Source organism: Mustela nivalis, assembly GCF_964662115.1.
Source record: "Mustela nivalis genome assembly, chromosome: 5".
NCBI lineage: Eukaryota > Metazoa > Chordata > Mammalia > Carnivora > Mustelidae > Mustela > Mustela nivalis.
Window position 1 is genome coordinate 57,860,375 of NC_139024.1, and position 18,162 is coordinate 57,878,536.

General features: G+C 38.8%; 1 protein-coding gene across 1 annotated transcript; it reads left to right on the plus strand.

Moving 5' to 3' along the window:
- The first annotated feature begins 11,191 nt into the window (after nucleotides 1-11,191).
- SF3B5 (splicing factor 3b subunit 5) lies at nucleotides 11,192-11,983 on the plus strand. The gene has a single exon (XM_082730789.1). It carries the CDS (start codon nucleotides 11,368-11,370, stop codon nucleotides 11,626-11,628), a length of 261 nt encoding a protein of 86 aa, XP_082586915.1. The 5' UTR covers nucleotides 11,192-11,367; the 3' UTR covers nucleotides 11,629-11,983.
- Nucleotides 11,984-18,162: the final 6,179 nt, after the last annotated feature.

The following is an 18,162-nucleotide window of genomic DNA, read 5'->3' on the forward strand; positions in this document are numbered from 1 at the left end:
TCAAATAACTTCCCCAGTTAGATTTAATCTGATTTTCAACTTATTCCACCAAATTATTTTCTCCTTTAAACCTGCCTTTGCTCTCCCATTTGTTTCCAACTCTCAGTATGTAATGATACTTCCTTTGTTCCCAAATTAAAAATGAATTTACCTTTCTACTAACAATGGACATTTAGGCTACTTTCATTTTAGGGATCTATTATGCAAAATGCTATGAACTCTCTTGTTAATGTATTGCTATATATACATGCACAAAATGCATCAGACTCACCTAGAAGTCTTGTTAAAACATTGATGGCTGGACCCCATCCCCAATAGATCAGTAGGTTCAGTAGACTTGGGGTAGGGCCCAAGAATTTGCATTTCTAAATGTTCCTAAATGATGCTACTACAGCTGATCCAAGGACTCTACTTTGAGAACCACTTCTCTCAGGAATATATCTAGGAGGGGAACTGCTTGGACATAGGGTATGAAGATCTTCAATTTTGATAATCCTAATCTGGTTTCCAAAAGTGATTGTACTACATTCCTACCAAAATTTAGAATTCCCCACCAGCACTAGGATTATAAAACTTAGAAGTTTGCCAATATGGTAGGTGTGCAGTAACAGTTTATTGGCTTAATTAACCTTTCTTGGTTTATTAAACTTTTCAATGTCTACTAGCCATTTGAATGATCTCTACTGTGAAATGCACAATCAGGGTGTTTATCTGCTTTTCTATTGGATTTTCTGCCTGTCTTAAAAAATCAAATTTAAAGAGTTCTTTATGTATTTGGAAACTAGTTTTTGTTGTTGATGGTGATGGTATTTGGTTACATAGACTGTAAATGTCTTCTCCCAGTCTATGGCTTATATTTTTATTCTTTTAATGGTATTTTTAGAACAAAAGTGTTTCATTTTTATGTAATTAAATGCACTAATCTTGACTCTTTTTTTGAATACATGATGGCTAAGTTTAATTCAACTGCTATAGCCAATTCTACTTCGTAAAAATAACAGAATGTTTCTAACAAAATGGAACTTTTTGGCATGCACCTTATTTTTTTAATTTAAATTCAATTAACCAGCTTATAGTACAGCTGTACTAGTTTCAGATGTAGTTTTCAATGATTCATTAGTTGTGTTTAACACCCAGTGCTCATCACATCATGGGCCCTCCTTAAAACCCATCACCCAGTTACCCCATCACCTCACCCATCTCCCTTTCCACAACCCTCAGTTTGTTTCCCAGAGTTAAGAGGCTCTCATGGTTTGTCTCCCTCTCTGACTTCTTCCCATTCAGTTTTCCCTCCCAGTCCCTATGATCCTCTGTGCTACTCCTTATATTCCACATATGAGTGAAACCATATGATACTATTATTAGAAATATTGTTTTTTCTCCCACCTCCCTGCAATATACCTCTGTCATATATCAAGTGTCCATTTGTGTGGACACCATTTTATTTTCTTCTTACTGAAATATAGAAACACTGTTATTTTTTGTATTGGTTTTGTATCCATCAACGTCCCTTAACTTCATTGATGGGTTTCATATGTTAAATTTACTTTTAAGCACTTCAAATGTCTGACCAAGAAAGCACATGCTCCTAGTAAGAAAAATATTCCAAAGCATCTCAAAGGCTCTTATAAGTCTAAATTTAATGTATTTGGTAAACCCATTTCTCTTAAATATTAGAATACCATTTACAAACTTGGTCACATTCTTTTTTTAATTTGAAATTGTAAGTCAATTACACATTAAAATTTTTTTTTAAGATCTTATTTATTTACTTGACAGACAGAGATCACAAGTAGGCAGAGAGGCAGGCAGAGAGAGAGTGGGGGAAGCAGGTTCCCCTCTGAGCAGAGGGCCCGATGTGATGTGGGGCTCAATCCTGGGACCCTGAGATCATGACCTGAGCCAAAGGCAGAGGCTTAACCCACTGAGCCACCCAGGTGTCCCCAAATTTTAAATAAATAGAATCACAACATTAATCTGTTAGTCTAAAATGCCAAAGATTACACTTGAACTACATAAATAGGCTATTCCTCAGTCTAACATATTAATTCTAATATGATTTATCATCCTTGTATTATAAATCTTTCTCTGACTGAAAAGTCACTCACCTTCTAAATGAAGCAGCTTTAATATTGAAAGGGATAAGAAGTTTCATCTCAGGAGAACTGAGGTTACCTCCTGGAACAAGTCATTATTACCAAGTATATCACTTATGGTGGTATGATTACTTGCCAGTAAAGAATTTGAGATTGGATAGGGACCTGGGGAATGTTTAAGTACAGGATAATCTACAGGTCGCACCGAGTTCTTCGAAAAATCATTTCTAAGTTACATGGCCTCCAAGCCCAAACTCTTCAGAAGGGATTTCTCAACCTGCCTCTCTGAGTTCACAAGGTAAACATCCCAGTGAATAGCCAGCCATTCCTTGGACACACTGCAGCAAGGAGTGTGGACACACTCACAGCACATCAGCTGTGAGGTCAGCCTTTCGGAGGACAGACTCAGGGAAGAAGCCTGCACAGATCCTGGAGGTGAGCTTGGGGTCATTTGTGCTAGGAATTTGTGCTTCAAAGCTAAGTCTGTGTGTGCTTGAGTCAGGGGCTGGGGGAGTGGAAGCATGGATGAGTATGTTTCCTTGAACCATGGACTTTTTAGTTCTTGGGAGATTGTAGCTAGGGGAAAGTCAAATAAGACTCTCTGCAGGGAGGGGACCAAGGGCAAGGCCCACTATTGTCTTAATCTCAGGGAAGAGCTGCACTAAAACTGGGACAGAACTGCAGGTGCTTTTCCGACCTTTTTAAGCCAAGCCATTAAGCCAAATACAAAGATTATCCTTGCAAATAAAGGGACAGAAACATAGAAATGAAAAGGTATGCACGGAGTGCGTGGATGGCTCAGTTAGTGGAGCATGTGACTGTTGAGCTCAGGGTATGGTTTTGCTCCCCATGTTGGGTTTGGAGATTACTTAAAAATAAAAAGAAAATCTTAAAAAGAAAAAGGATGCCAACAGCTTTCAGCTACCTTGAGGGATCCAAGGAAGAGACTTTGGAAATATTTTATATCTCTACAGAATAAAACAGTTCCTCAAACAACTAAAGCATTTAACCTACTGCAATGTATTATTAGAGCAGTTCTTGGGGGTAATGCTAGAATTTAAAGGATATAAGACAAGAGAGACTTAGAGGCAGACAACTACTTGGAAGAGGAGAGACTTGAAACTGTGTTTGCACAATGGTTTATGTAAACTGAAGAAAAAGTGAGAAAAACAGGTGGGCAAATAGTATCATTGGTCCTTTACCATGGCTGTGTGTGCTAATCTGTTCCACCCCTAAATTCCTTTTTGGCCTTAAACTACTATAACCAAATTAACAGCATTAAATTTTTGAGCCTTGCTTTTATATCATTTTCTTATTTTTTTTTTAAAGATTTCATTTATTTATTTGACACAGAACACCAAGCAGGGGGGATGTAGGCAGAGAGAGAGGGAGAAGCAGGCTCCCTACTGAGCAGGGAGCCCGATGTGGGGCTTGATGGGGGGCCCAGTCCCAGGATTCTTAGATCATGACCTTAGCCGAAGGCAGACACTTAACTGGCTGAGCCACCTAAGTGCCCCTTTATGTCATTTGGTGTGGGGCATTGTACACAACATATTAACATAGATCCTGTGGGATTTCTAAGTTAGGAAACAATCATAGGTGACATATAAACGAAATGTATGACAAATGAAAATCACAAAAATTCACATCGAGATTTTGAAACATGGTCTGTTTGATGCATGAAAGTAAGTGCAACTTGTAGAAAGTGAAAGAAATCATACTTTGAAAGGGATGTTATCAGTTCTTTTTTACACATGTACCTATTCTAAAAAATCAAAATGAAACAACTTCCCTGTATTGATTTAAAACCAAGAGGCACCAGGGTGCCTGGCGGGCTCAGTCAGTAGAGCATGTGACCTTTCATCTCAGGGTTGTGAATTCAAGCCCCACACTGGGCTTGGAGCCTATTTAAAACAATGAAACGAAGAGGCATTAAATCCTTCTCTAGGAACTGGACAAATCTTACACTTGCTCAAATTCAAATCAAAGGAAAGTCTAGACTCAGCTCCTTTCTTACAGTTTCACCTACAACTTTTACTCTAGGTGGACCATAATGAACAACATGTTTAATTGGGTACTTGAAATGTTGTAGGAGGTCAGTCCCATCCATTTCACTTCTTGTTCTTAGATTCCATACTCTAATTTGTGATTACTGATATTCAAGCACCTGGATCAGCTAATGAAAAACTGTTCCTCACAGTCCTTTTGGATAACTCACTGAAGCAACTCTGTAGCAGTTAAAATTTAGTATATTCACAATTTTGCAAAGCCTGGTCATAGGTTGTTGTTTTTTGTTTGTTTGTTTGTTTGATTGCTTTACCAATAACTCCAGAGAAAAAATTGTTCCCCTCCAATCCACATCTCTTAAGCTTAAGGTTAAGAACGGTGGCAACTTTGGGGTAACTAGTCCCAACTCCAGGGGGATGCTGGGAGATTTTGGATATCTCCTTGATTAATCCAGCATGAGAACAAGTATTCTTTTTTTTTTTAATATTTTATTTATTTATTTGACAGAGAGATCACAAGTCAGCAGAGAGTCAGGCAGAGAGAGAGAGAGAGAGAGAGAGAAGCAGGCTCCCGCTGAGCAAAGAGCCCGATGCGGGGCTCGATCCCAGGACACTGAGATCATGACCTGAGCCAAAGGCAGCGGCTTAATCCACTGAGCCACCCAGGCGCCCCGAGAACAAGTATTCTAATTCAACAAGTATTTATGGAGTGCCAGCAATGGGTAAATCATTATGCTAATATAATGGAGAAAAAAGTCACATATTTCAAAAAAACTTACATTTAAGTGAGATATGTCATATGTATCCAGATTACACCATAATTTACATAATTATTCCTTTATTGTTGACAATAAAGTTGTTTTCAATCCTTGTAGTCACTCAAGACATTGTCATAAACATTAATTCATCAATTTATTCAATAAATATTAACTTAATCCCTGTGATATGCCAACCATTAATCTTTGTGCTGCAAGATTTCATACCACTGCAATGAATGGAACATGTATAAAATACTTCAAAGTTCCTTTGTGAAATTTCTCCAGAGAAATTTTTGTTCAAAAATTACACCCTGGGAGCGCCTGGGTGGCTCAGTGGGTTAAGCCGCTGCCTTCGGCTCAGGTCATGATCTCGGGGTCCTGGGATCGAGTCCCGCATCGGGCTCTCTGCTCAGCAGGGAGCCTGCTCCCCCCCCCCTCTCTCTCTCTGCCTGCCTCTATGCCTACTTGTGATCTCTCTCTGTCAAATAAATAAATAAAATATTAAAAAAAAATTACACCCTGTGTTTTAATGTAATCATTAAAGAACAGAGAGGGACAGCCTGTTAAATATCAAACGAAGAGTTATAGAATGCATACCTGTGGCTATCATATTTTCCCCAGGAGCAATTATAAAAGTGATACATACAGATGTCTTTCCACACATATGCCCAATTAGAGGCAAAAACCCTTCAAAAATCAACTTCTAGATCTGCTCAAGTGTATGAAACCCAGGATACCCAGGGAAAAAAAGCTGAAGCTAATGACACTTTTAATCACAGGAAAAGAAGATCATGTCTAGCAAACTTTTAAAAAATTCCCTAAATTCTAAATTCTAAAAATTCCACATCACTGTTTAATTCAGCTAAATATAAAACCCCGAAGTAAAATCTGAGAAGAGAAGGATTGCTTGCTTTCCTCCTAAATTATCCAAGCCTTCGTGCCTTTAAAAATACAGCAGACCAAAATTTTGTCTTTAGCATCTCTGCCACAGGTACTGCTTGTCCTTATAGTGGTTGAGAAACTCCTGGTACCTGGTTACAAAATGTTCTCAACCACCAGTCTATTTGTTGGCGTTAAATACTGTTTTGGCGACCCCTAGTGTGAAACATGGTATCAGCACCTGCACATGTTGAAAATCCTTATATTTTAAAACTTGGCTTACAGACAAAAAAAAGATACCTGAAATAATTTCCCACCAAAGGAAATGTAACTTTAGTTTATGTACATTTGAAGTTAATATTTTTCTGCAATAGTAATAAAATGTAAATATAACTTCTGGATACAGAAGACATTTGACATAAGGATGGTTACTTAGTACTATATATCCATACAATGAAATATTATACAGCTGTAAAACCAGACTGAAAAAAGACAATGATGAAGCTCTTCATGTACTCTCCTGGGGTAATCTCCATAATATGTCAAATAAAAAATAAAATAACAAAAAATTCATTTGAGTACTTTGCTACCATCTACATTTTAAAAGGAGTGAAATACCATATATATTTGTGTTTATGTATATACATCCACTAAAAAATTCTCTGTAAGGATACAAAAGATACACATAGCCATGGTTACTTACTGAGGATGCAAATGGGAAATGGACAGATGTTAGAAACTGTGTTCCTCTGTATACGTCTTCTGTTTTTGAATGATACCTTGACTGTTCAAAATATGAAATGGTTTTGGGGACATGGAGCCTATTTTTTTAAAAAGAAAAAAATAGGAAATGATTTTTAAAAAACTTAAAGCCATCAGCACAAGAAGAAGAACAATGAAAGAGAAATTGTTACCTGCATTTCCAGGTTTAAAAAATAGACAAGAAAAGTATAGTTTTCTGTCTAAAAATATATTTTTTCCTTTTTTTTCCATTTACATTTAATTCTGTGTTTTTTCCAATGGCATATTTTCTGCACATTTTTCTCACTCAAATGTCAAATTGTAAGATAGTACTTGATAGTTACATAGAAGTGACCTAAAAGGCAGGATTTACCTGAGGTAATATCTTGGGTCAGGATATAGTAAAATCTCTCGGATTTTATGCTATGTCTTCCCATGCCTTCTCTAAGGTCACTGATTACAGACCAAAATTCTTTATTGGCAAAAGTGTAAGAAATTGTGATATTCCTTAGGAGGTCACAATTTGAGACTCAGAAGGAACATTTTTAAGTATATATAGCAGATACTTGAGAATAAATCTAACAGAAGATGTGAAAAACCTTTATGGAAAAAATTATACAAACTTTAAAAAAAAGTGAACTTCAATTGTAATGTATCCTATGGGTATAGATAAGACAACTCAATATAGTTAACAATTCTCCCCAAATAAATCTGTAAAATATAATAACAATTAAAACTGAAGAAGGGTTTTTATGATATTTGCAAGTTGGTCTCGTTAAATGGAAATTTTTTGGTTGGGAAATTTACAAAATACCATTCAGTGATCTGTTTAGATTTTAAAAGTTAGTCTTCAGTTTATTAAAGCTATTAAACAAAAAACTGCCTTTTTTCCATAAGCTTGTAAGCTCAGTTAAAAATCCTAAACTATTCATAAATCTAGCAAAATTTCACAATCGCTCTTAAGAGAATATTTGATAAAATTTAGTTCCACTCCAAATGTTTACTCTTAAACATTTTAAACCACATTTATTAATGTAATATGTTGCATTTTCCTTATAAGTATTGCAATTGTCTGACTTAACAAAGTTTTTTCATGTATGTAAACTGTATTCACAAATCTAATTAATTAAATTTACAAATATGTAAAAAAAAAAGTGTTCTTATTTATTCCTCATTACTGTATAAAGCCATTACCACTGAACTGATGAAGTCCTAACCTCCAGTAACTCAATGTGGTTGCATTTGAATGCAGTGTCTTTAGGTAAAATAAGGTCATATGAGTGGACCTTAATATAATATGATTGACCTTTTTATAAGAAGAGGACTGTGTAAGATTGATGAATCACAGATCTGTGCCTCTGAAACAAATAATACATAATATGTTAATTAAAAATAAAATGCAGAAATAAAAAAAAGAAGAAGAGGAGATTAGGACACAGGCATACAGAGGAACAGGGAGGGAAGATGGCCATCAGCAAATTAAGGAGAGAAGCCTCAGAATGAAACCAATCTTGCCACCACTTTGATCTTGGATTTCTAGCCTCTAGAACTATGAGGGAATAAATTTCTATTGTTTAAGGCAGTCTTTGGTGCTCTGCTTGGGCAGCCCCAGCAAACTAATACACCTTAGCTCTTAATTACTACACGTAAATGTATTTTCCATCTAATTCTAAAGCCCTTTGAATTTGAGGAATTCTCTCATATTCTTGGAATCGTTCTTAATAATATGGAATTATTAATTTCCCTGGCTTTGACTATGTAATCATGACTTCCATGAGGATTTTACTGACAACTCTAAATTCATGTGAAAGGGCAAAGAATCAAGAATTGCTGGGGGCCCCTGGGTGGCTTAGTCAGTTAGATATCTGCCTTCAGCTCATGTCATGGATCCCCACATTCTGGGATCGAGCCCTCATCAAGTTTGATGAGTAGGGAAATGTTGTACTATTTACTGAATGATCTTTATTACTGGCGACTAGTTAGCCATATAGGAAAATGTTTGAAAATTAGATCCCTAAATAGGCCAAACAAATCAAAATGAAAACTTCCAGGTAGATTAAATTTCTAAATATAAAAAGTCAAAATTATAAAACTTTAAGAATGAAATAAAGGAAATTACTTTTTTATGGCCCTAGGGTAAAAAAAGAACAAAAAAAGAGTTATGCTTGATTTCATTTTTAAAATCCAATTGCAAAAAGCATAAATCATAAAGTAAGGCTGATATATTTCACTACTTTAAATTTAGTTACTGTACAAGATACCGTAGATAAAGTGTAAAGATGTATCACAGACTGGAAAAAAAAATACTTTTATTGCATATACCTAGCAAGCCTGGTATTCTGAATATATAAAGGTCACCTAAAAAATTAAGAAAAAGACAAATATCCCAATTTTTAAAATTGTCAAAGAATATGACTATGCAATTCACAAGCCAGAAATATAATGGACCTATAAACTCATTAAAAGCATGCCTAGAGGTGCCTGGGTGGCTCAGTCAGTTAAGCAGCTGCCTTCAGCTCAAGTCATGATCCCAGGGTCTTGGATCAAACCTTCCCACCATGCTCTCTCTCTCTCTCTCTCTCAAATAACTGAATAAAATATTTTTAAATAAATAAATAACGATAAAAAACATGCTCAGTGCCCCTAGTAAGCAGTGATTGCAAATTAAAGATACAATGAAATTCTGTTCCACCCACTGAATCAGAAAAAAATTTTTAAATGTCTGAGGACACCAAGTTTTGCGAAGGATATAGATCAAAAGAAATTCTCATTCTCTTGCTGGGAAAGCCCATTGGTATAACCAGTGTGGCAAAACTAACTAAAACTACATATAAACTACATCAACATGGATTCTGATAAGGGAAAATACCTACAGGTTGTGACTTTTTTTTTTTGACACTGAGAGAGAGAGGAGGGAGGGAGGGAGCACAAGCAGGGAGAGCAGCAGAGAAAGTGGCAGAAGCAGCACCCAGGTGCCCCCATGGGGTGTCTTTCTGTAAAGCTTCAAAACATGTATAAAAATAACCACTTGGATACACAAAATTTTCAGCAATCAAAAACAAAAACAACCAGACTTGGGAATGATTAACTCTAAATTTGAGCTGGTTTCCTGAAGTAAATAGATTAAGGAGGAGAATATGAGAACTTCAGCTTTATTTGTATAGTTTATTTCTTTGAAAACCCAAACCAACAATGTTGGAAACAACAATGGCAAAATTGCAAGCTTTGATATATCCAGATGGTGAATCCACAGGTTATGTCTTATAGTACTCTCTGCATTTTAGGGATGAAATGTTTTATTATAACATAATTTAAACCAAAGAATAAGACTTCTTTTTGTTTTTGGCACAAGCATTTGATCGCTTGAGGAATGTTTTTTTTTTATCATTTTCCTTTAAATCTTTTTTTAAAATAAAAATTGTTTTAGGAGTGCACATGATTTGATATATATACATAATGAAATGATTATAGAGTCAAACTGATTAACATATCTATATCCTCACAGCTACCTTTGTGTGTATGTCTGTGTGTGTGTGGTCAGAGCACCTGAAATCTACTCTAATATTCAGAACAGTATTTAACTTTAGTCATCATGCTGTACATTAGATCTCTAAACTTACTCATCTGTACATAATTGCAACTTTGTATCAGAATAAAGCTATTTTAACATTATCTTTCTCCCAGTAAAGAGTTCCTTCTGTATGGCTGCCAGACAGTTGTTCATCCATTCATCAACTTTTGGGGGGAACTACAAACTCTGCTGAGCCGTGAAGATATTATAAAAAGCTATCATAAGAGAAGCATATGATAAAAGATGGCATCAAAAAAGTACAAATTACTTTTCTCAAGTGGTTTGAATTCACATGAGGAAGTTCTCAAGCCAAAAAGTAGGGTATAAAGCTAGAATAATGAGGAGATGTCCAAGAAGCAAAAAAGAAAGAATTTACATCTGTTTGGTGTGTCCAAAGCCGATTTCAAGGAGATGCTTTTGAGCTGACTTAAAGAGAGACGCTGTTTGCCCAGGGAACAAAAGCATTCCAAGCGCAGGGAACATCTAGCACAAAGAACTGGAGAGGCGAGCTGCTCCGAGTGTTGAGAAACACTGGCCGGGGTGCGTAGGGTGGGGTGAGGAGCTGCAGCGGGGATATCAAATTCGGCTGGCGAGGAAGGAGGGGCTTGCTGTGGGAGCCGGAACGGGTCCGAACTGGGAGAGTACTTCGGTCACCGGGCAGGAAACGGCGGCCCTGGGGGCGCTGAAATAACGTTTATTCTACACAACTTACAAGACACATAGTTGGGACTAGAACTGGCGGCTACTGATGTTCAGGGCGGCCCACTCCTGGCTGTGAAGGGACTTCCTGGCTGTCACATTCGCTCCGAAATCAAAATTATACCGAGTTTGCTTTCACGGTTGCCTGTGGCCTGTCCTACATGAGCTTCCCATTTCTTCTCGGCTCTCAGCCTCCCGAGGATGCTCCCGCGGTCCTTTAGGCCGCCGGCGGGTTCTTAAAGCAAGACCACGGGTCCCAGAAACCGGCGCGCACAGACCCTCGGAGACCACAAGTCCCGGCATGCAACGCTCCCCGTTGGAAAAAAAGGTCACTAAGTGAACCATAATGCAACGCTCAACGAAGGGGGCGGGGCTCTCTATGGGTAGGCGGCCGACATTGAGCGTCGCCTAGGCAACTCCAATTCCCTGACAGAATACACTTCCGCTTCCGCCTCTGAGCCCTAGGACCGCGAGTCCACGCACCTTCGTAGCTGCGACGTCATTTTCCTGCGACTGAGCGGACGGGGCCTCCGTACCGTAGCTTCTCTCCCGCGTGAAAATCTAGAGCAGGTCGTTCCGTGTGACTTCTGACCTGGGAGCTAAGGGAAAACGGCGAGATGACTGACCGCTACACCATCCACAGCCAGCTGGAGCACCTGCAGTCCAAGTACATCGGCACGGGCCACGCCGATACCACCAAGTGGGAGTGGCTGGTCAACCAGCACCGCGACTCCTATTGCTCCTACATGGGCCACTTCGACCTTCTCAACTACTTCGCCATTGCGGAGAATGAGAGCAAAGCTCGAGTCCGCTTCAACTTGATGGAGAAGATGCTGCAGCCTTGCGGACCGCCGGCCGACAAGCCGGAGGAGAACTGAGACCCTCGTGCTGTCACTGCTCTGCGGGAGCCTGTCCTGAGTTCTCCCGTTTGCCGTCATTCCCGCGTGTTCCTGCCCCAAGTGGACCGATTCTCCATTGCTCCTGTTCCTCGTGCCTTCCCTGTCCAGAAGTGCTTACCTGGGGGCGACCCGCCTGACCTGCCTTCCTGTGGACCCTTCGGAACACCGCGTTGGGAGACCGTCGGGACCCCGGAGCACTGAGACGGTGGAGACATCCTAAAGCCAGCAACAGAGGAGAGACGGCATTGGAATGAGACGGGATTTGGAGGCTTCCTTGTTGGCTAGTTGATTGTCGTCTTTGCTTTTTTCCATAAAGTTTAGAAATTTTTCAGTCTCTTCGGTGTGACCTACTTGTGTTGGGGTGGAGGGGTCCCGGGAAGGCTCTGGGGACTTTGGTTTCATAGGAGACGGAAGAGGTGGGAGGTGGAGTTAAGCACAAGGACAGCGTTCATTGCCAGACATTTAAATACGCCTTGCACACTCTCCCAAGACCTTTTGTCAGGCCCAGAACGCATTCCCTGTCGAGGTTGTGATCACTGCATCCCTCCTTCATTTTCTTCCATTCAAAAGATCTTTGCTAGCATTGTCCACTCCTCTCTCTGTAAGTTGCATCCTCTTGGGACTCTGGACAGGTCCCTGAAAAATGACAAGCTGTCAAACGAGTTCTTTCATTCATTCAACATTCAACAGATTTCTTGAGTTCTGTGTGGGGGCCATTTTGCCACGCTTTTGGAGCTTATGTTATACTTGGGGGCCGGGGACGCTGCACAGGTTGTAGGCATAAACAAGCAAGTATTAGAAGGTGTTGTGCAGGATGGGAGTAGCAGTACGTTTGCAGTTTTAAACAAGCTGCTTATGTTAGACTATTGAGATGGTTACACTTAAGCAAAGACTTGAAGGAAATAGCCATGGGGAAAACTGGAGGAATTGTTTTCCAGGCGGAAGGAACTGCCAGGACAATGGTGCTAATACTGAAATTGTGTCTGGCTTATTGGAGAAACATCAGAGGTAAATGTGGCTGGAGGGAGTAAGCAAGGGGAAGAGTAGAGGGATAGGTAATGGAGGAGGAACACATAAGAGCAGAGACTGGTAGGCCAATGCAAGAACTTGTGACTTTTATCCTGAGGGAAATGGAGAACCATTAGGAGTAATGGTTTTATTAAAAGAACATGATCTGATGTATTTTAGATAAGTAATTCTCAAACATTTGGGCCATGGGACTCAATTACAGTCTTAAAAATTCTTGGAAGACCCTACAGAGTCTGTATATGAGGGTTATACCTGTTGATACTCACCAAATTAGAAATTAAAACAAAATTTTAAAGTATTTAGTAATTTGTTTAAAGATAACAATAACAAAACCATTACATGTTAGCAAAAACATTTTATGAAAAATAACTATTTTTCCAAAAGCAATTTAGTGAGAAGAATGTTTTGGGTTTTTTTGTTGTTTTTTTTTTAAACAGATTTGCAGATGCCTTCAATGTCAAGTTTAATAGAAAACAACTAGACTTATCTATCTGCTTCTATATTTGAACTATTGTGATACGAAGTTTTGGTAGACGTTTGAAAAATCCACTTCACAAAAATACGTGGTAAGGGAGGAATAATTTAATAGTCTTTTCAAATAATTGTAGATAATCTTTAACGCTCTAGAAAAATTCCCACAAGTGGACATTTCTTAAAACTTAGTTATAACATGGAATCTGATCAATGAACTTTCTTTCTTTCTTTTTTTTTAAGATTTTATTTCTTTACTTGACAGAGAGACAGAGAGGGAATACAAGCAGGGGGAGTGGGAGAGGGAGAAGCAGGCTTCCCGCTGAGCAGGGAGGCCAATGCAAGGCTGGATCCCAGGACCTTGAGATCATGACCTGAGCCAAATGCAGATGCTTAACAACTGAGCCACCGAGGTGCCCCTTATCAATGAACTTTCATTCTGTTACATTAGAATTCATTCATCTATCTTAAACTTTGAAAGAATCTTTTACCCAGACATGATTTTGTAACGTCATGTATCCCTGGTTTGGAAAGTATTGGCTCACTGAGTAATAGAGGTCTTCCAGTGTTGACACATCTCATACGTATCAAAAAATCACACTTACTAATATCACCGCTGATCTCATCAGGAAAGTCTTTATAGTATTGGAAGCTGAAAAACTCAGAGTGATGGTGTGAGTTTTCCACAATTTTAAGTTTTGCTTGATAACTTCAATTTAATCACTGGTAGCAAATACTTATGTTTCTCTCGACGTGAGAGGCCTGCTTGGTTCATTTTCAAGAAAATGTCTGCCAAATACCCAATTCTGAGTAACTTGTTTGTCAATCATCCAAGTAAAAATGGTGTTCCTTGAGGGGAAAGAAAAGAAAAAAGTTCAGTTTGCAATTCAAATAATACGTGCTTTTCCTTAAAACCATTGTACTTTGGCAGCAGCAGAAATGCCTTATGCATACTACCAATTTTGTCACACAAAATATTTAAAAACATGTGCCCTCAAAGGCTAAGACTTCATAAAATTACTACTTTTTACTGCATAAAGGACATTTTTAAGTGAAACTGAGTTGACTTTTTGGTTTTGTTTGTTTTTATTGGGAGTGAGTGCCAGTGGAAAATTACAAAGACTGCTTCTAGTTTGATGCCACTACCTTGATTCATGCTAAGTGCTTGTTTACTCTCTGCTGCTTTTGTTTCATCTGTACAAATACTAAAAAACGGCGAATCTTCATATTATGAAAATGGTATTCAATTCGCAGATTTCCTGAAATTCCCATCATTTTTGCTTGGAAAAACCAATAGATTAAAATACGGCTATTTAGACTTGAGTGTTTAGTAGGCATTTTCCCAAGACATGAATGAAAAGGGATAGCACTTCAAGGAAAACCGACTGACCTGCTGGTTCAGAGGATCCTTCTGTCTGCTGTGTTGAGAAAAGCCCGAGATGGTGCAACAGAGAATAGATTGCAATTGTCAGCAATTAAAAGTATCAATGCTGGGGCGCCTGGGTGGCTCAGTGGGTTAAAGCCTCTGCCTTCGGCTCAGGTCATGATCCCAGCGTCCTGGGATCGAGCCCCACATCGGGCTCTCTGCTCAGCAGGGAGCCTGCTTCCTCCTCTCTCTCTGCCTGCCTCTCGGCTTACTTGTAATTTCTGTCTGTCAAATAAATAAATAAAATCTTAAAAAAAAAAAGTATCAATGCTAATGCTTATGTTGAAGTGTAGGAGAGATTCAAGCTGTAAATCCCCATCCTTAAAAACTTAATAAAGTTATACAAAGTGGCATGAGAGTGAGCCCCCATCCCTAAGTAGAAGCTGTAGCAGTAGAGGGATGACAACGTGCACTGGAAATAGAGAGGAAGGGACTGGAAACATAACCTAGGGTAGCTTGTATAAAGAATCCAGTAAGTAAAGTGGACAATAAGACCGACAAGAATCTAAAGGGAAATTAGTAACTTAGAGAAAGACTTCATGAGGTGGCTAGGATTTACGTTACCAGGCTGCACAAGGCCAAGTGTTTAGAACAGTGCCTGGCACATCACAAGAGTTCGATTTTGCACATTCAATATGGAAAAAAAGAACTTAATCCAGATAATAGGCTGGGTCATTCTAATTCATATCCTTATGCAGTCTTCAACTTCACCAAAATAGGTAATGCCAAAGAAAAAATAGATTTGAAAACGTGCTTCCTAAGTAGAATATCTTTTATGGGGTGCGCAAAGGGTTTTATCTTACATGGTCTTCAAGAGGTATTATCTTTATTTTACAGATGAAAGTTTCAGACAAGTAATTTGCCCAAAGTTACACAATTACTATGTGACTAAGCTGCGATTTGAACCAGGCTTTTCTAGCTCCAAAATACAGTCTTAAATATACTGTTACACAAGCAGGTCTAATATGTAAAAATCGTATCAGAATAATTTGATATAGGGGTGCCTGGGTGGCTCAGTGGGTTAAGCCGCTGCCTTCGGCTCAGGTCATGATCTCGGGGTCCTGGAATCAAGTCCCACATCGGGCTCTCTGCTCGGCAGGGAGCCTGCTTCCTTCTCTCTCTCTGACTGCCTCTCTGCCTGCTTGTGATCTCTCTCTGTCAAATAAATAAATAAAATCTTTAAAAAAAAGAATTATTTGATATAAGTTATTGTCTCATATTTTAAAAAATGAAAATATAACCAGTTAAGTAGATTATACTGAAGGAGTATCAGACCAATATGAAAAGTTCTTATATACTGTATAACTCTTAAGTGAAAAAGTAGCTTGAAATGTATTGAATAAAGATCATTTTAATGGGAAAAGGAAAAATAATTTGTATAGGGAAAAATTGATTCAAGGATTTGAAAGTAAACAAAACGCAGTTTAAATGAATTTAATTGAGCGAGTTATTCTTTTTTTGTTCTGGTGTAAAATAGTATTCATATCAAACACAGGAGGGCAGCAAATGATCCTCTGACAGAAATTACTTTCAGAAAGAGCTCCGTACTCATAGATCTCTGCTAATTGGAGAAAATCAACTGCTCCTATATTCATTTACACTGATGTTGTCACTAGAAAGCCACTCTGTGAACTATAAAGTGATAGCATGTTTTTCATTTGATAAATACGTAGCGAATACTGCAAATCCCTGTATTGTGCTTACAAACACGGGACAGTATGCGCACCCTGCCCTTAAAAGGATGCCACTTAGGGAAATAAATATAGCAGCACATAAATAACGATTCACAGTAGCAAGTGGTAAGTGCTAACAAAAGATACAGAAAAAAGGCTATAAAGTTTACAAGAAGAGATTATTGCAAACCGCCAGTGAGGGAATTAATGAAGACATTGTTGAGAAAGGCTTCGGTGATAAGTAAGATGCATACCTGTTAAGACAATGACAAGGCAGAATAAGCCTCTGGAGATTATACCAGCTGTCCCAGCAAGGGGGGCAGAATTCAAACCACTTGTTCCCATTTAAAACCTTTCCATTACTTTCATTAACTTCGGCTGGGTTATAAGATTCCCCACCCTTAGGCGTCTACTTTTTTCATAAGCAAGTTAAGGTTCAAATCGTAGAATAACAAGGAGGTAACAGCTAGTGTTTACTGAGTACTCATTACATGCCAAACATTTCCGCAAGCTATCTCAGTAAGTCTTCACACCGACCCGAGAGGGTGATTATCCCATTATACGAGTAAGCAAACAGACATAGGACAACTTAAATTGTTTGCCTAGTATCACTCAGCTAGTAAGTGCTAAGGTAGGAACATACACTCAGATCTGATTTCCAGCATCCAGGCTCTTAGAGGGTAGGTCAAAGTTTCCAAAACTATGTTTCACAGAATTCTAATTCCATGAAAAGCTACAGATTGGGGTTGGAGAGGGAGGAATAAAGAGGGGAATATCTTGTTCAAAGAAGTTTCAGAAATGCCCCCATAGTTTGGAGGGTCACGCTTAGTGTTTACTTTTTTAAAGTTCTGCAGTAAGAAATTTTTCTTAACTCATCACTTCCTAAATTTATTTGATCATGGAGTTTCTTTTCTCAAGAAACACTTATCGATATGATTTTGAGAAATACTTCTGGGGGATACCGCTTTTGCCAAGGAAAGAAACTTGAATAAAGTAAATGTATTCAACCCTGGGCTCAAGAGAGATATATTTGTATCAACGTGTAGGTGGAACTCATAACCACAGATAACTTCCCTTTCCTTCTTAGACTAATTCCCTCACCTTTGTGAGTGAAGCGTTCTTTGTTCTCAGCTCTGATTCTTTTCATCTCTCTGAGACTAGAGACTTTAGGATATGAAAAAGAAAAGAGACTTATACTGTACAAATTAGTGACAAAGGTATTAAGGTTATTTTCCAGGACAAGGGCATAAAAAAATGTTATTAAGGAATTCAGACATTTTTTCACTAATTTTATTCATTCTGGAAGATGTATCCTGACAAGGGATCAGTAGTGAATAATCTGGCAGCCAACAGTTAGTTCTATTTCAGAAAGATGCTAATTTGTTCTTAATTTAACTGGCTTTATATCTCACATCCCACATGCCCTTCAGGCTCCCCACCATCTCATTTTCCTTACCTGCAGTACACACGTCACACGCACCTGCGCATTCACTCACTAAGCACAGAAATGGTGAAAACTGGGAAGAGGTGAGGGGTGTGGGCCGGACACCAAGACATGGAAGAATCCGTGTCATCTCGCACACAGCACAAATGGTCTGCTACAAATGGCCCTTTGAACCCCTATCTCTTTGATCTGCATGACCTCAGAATCCCTCCTTCTCTCCACTTCCCTCGTTCCCTAGCCACTGTTGTGAGTTGTTATCTTGTCCACAAGCCTTCCCTCTTATCATGCTGTCCTCCTGCTTTACTGAATCTTGTCCTTTCTTCCTTCACGTCTCCCCACAAAAGCGGTGGCTTTTGAAACAGAAATGTCATCCTACAATGGAGAAGGGGGGAAAATTAAAAAGGTATATTTAGGGGTTGTGTTACACGCCATCAAAGAGTTTGGGGTGCCCACCTCCTCAGCATCCCTCT

Excerpts from the sequence above, each read along its gene's own strand:
- SF3B5 (XM_082730789.1), top strand. The coding sequence starts at position 11,368 with ATGACTGACCGCTACACCATCCACAGCCAGCTGGAGCACCTGCAGTCC.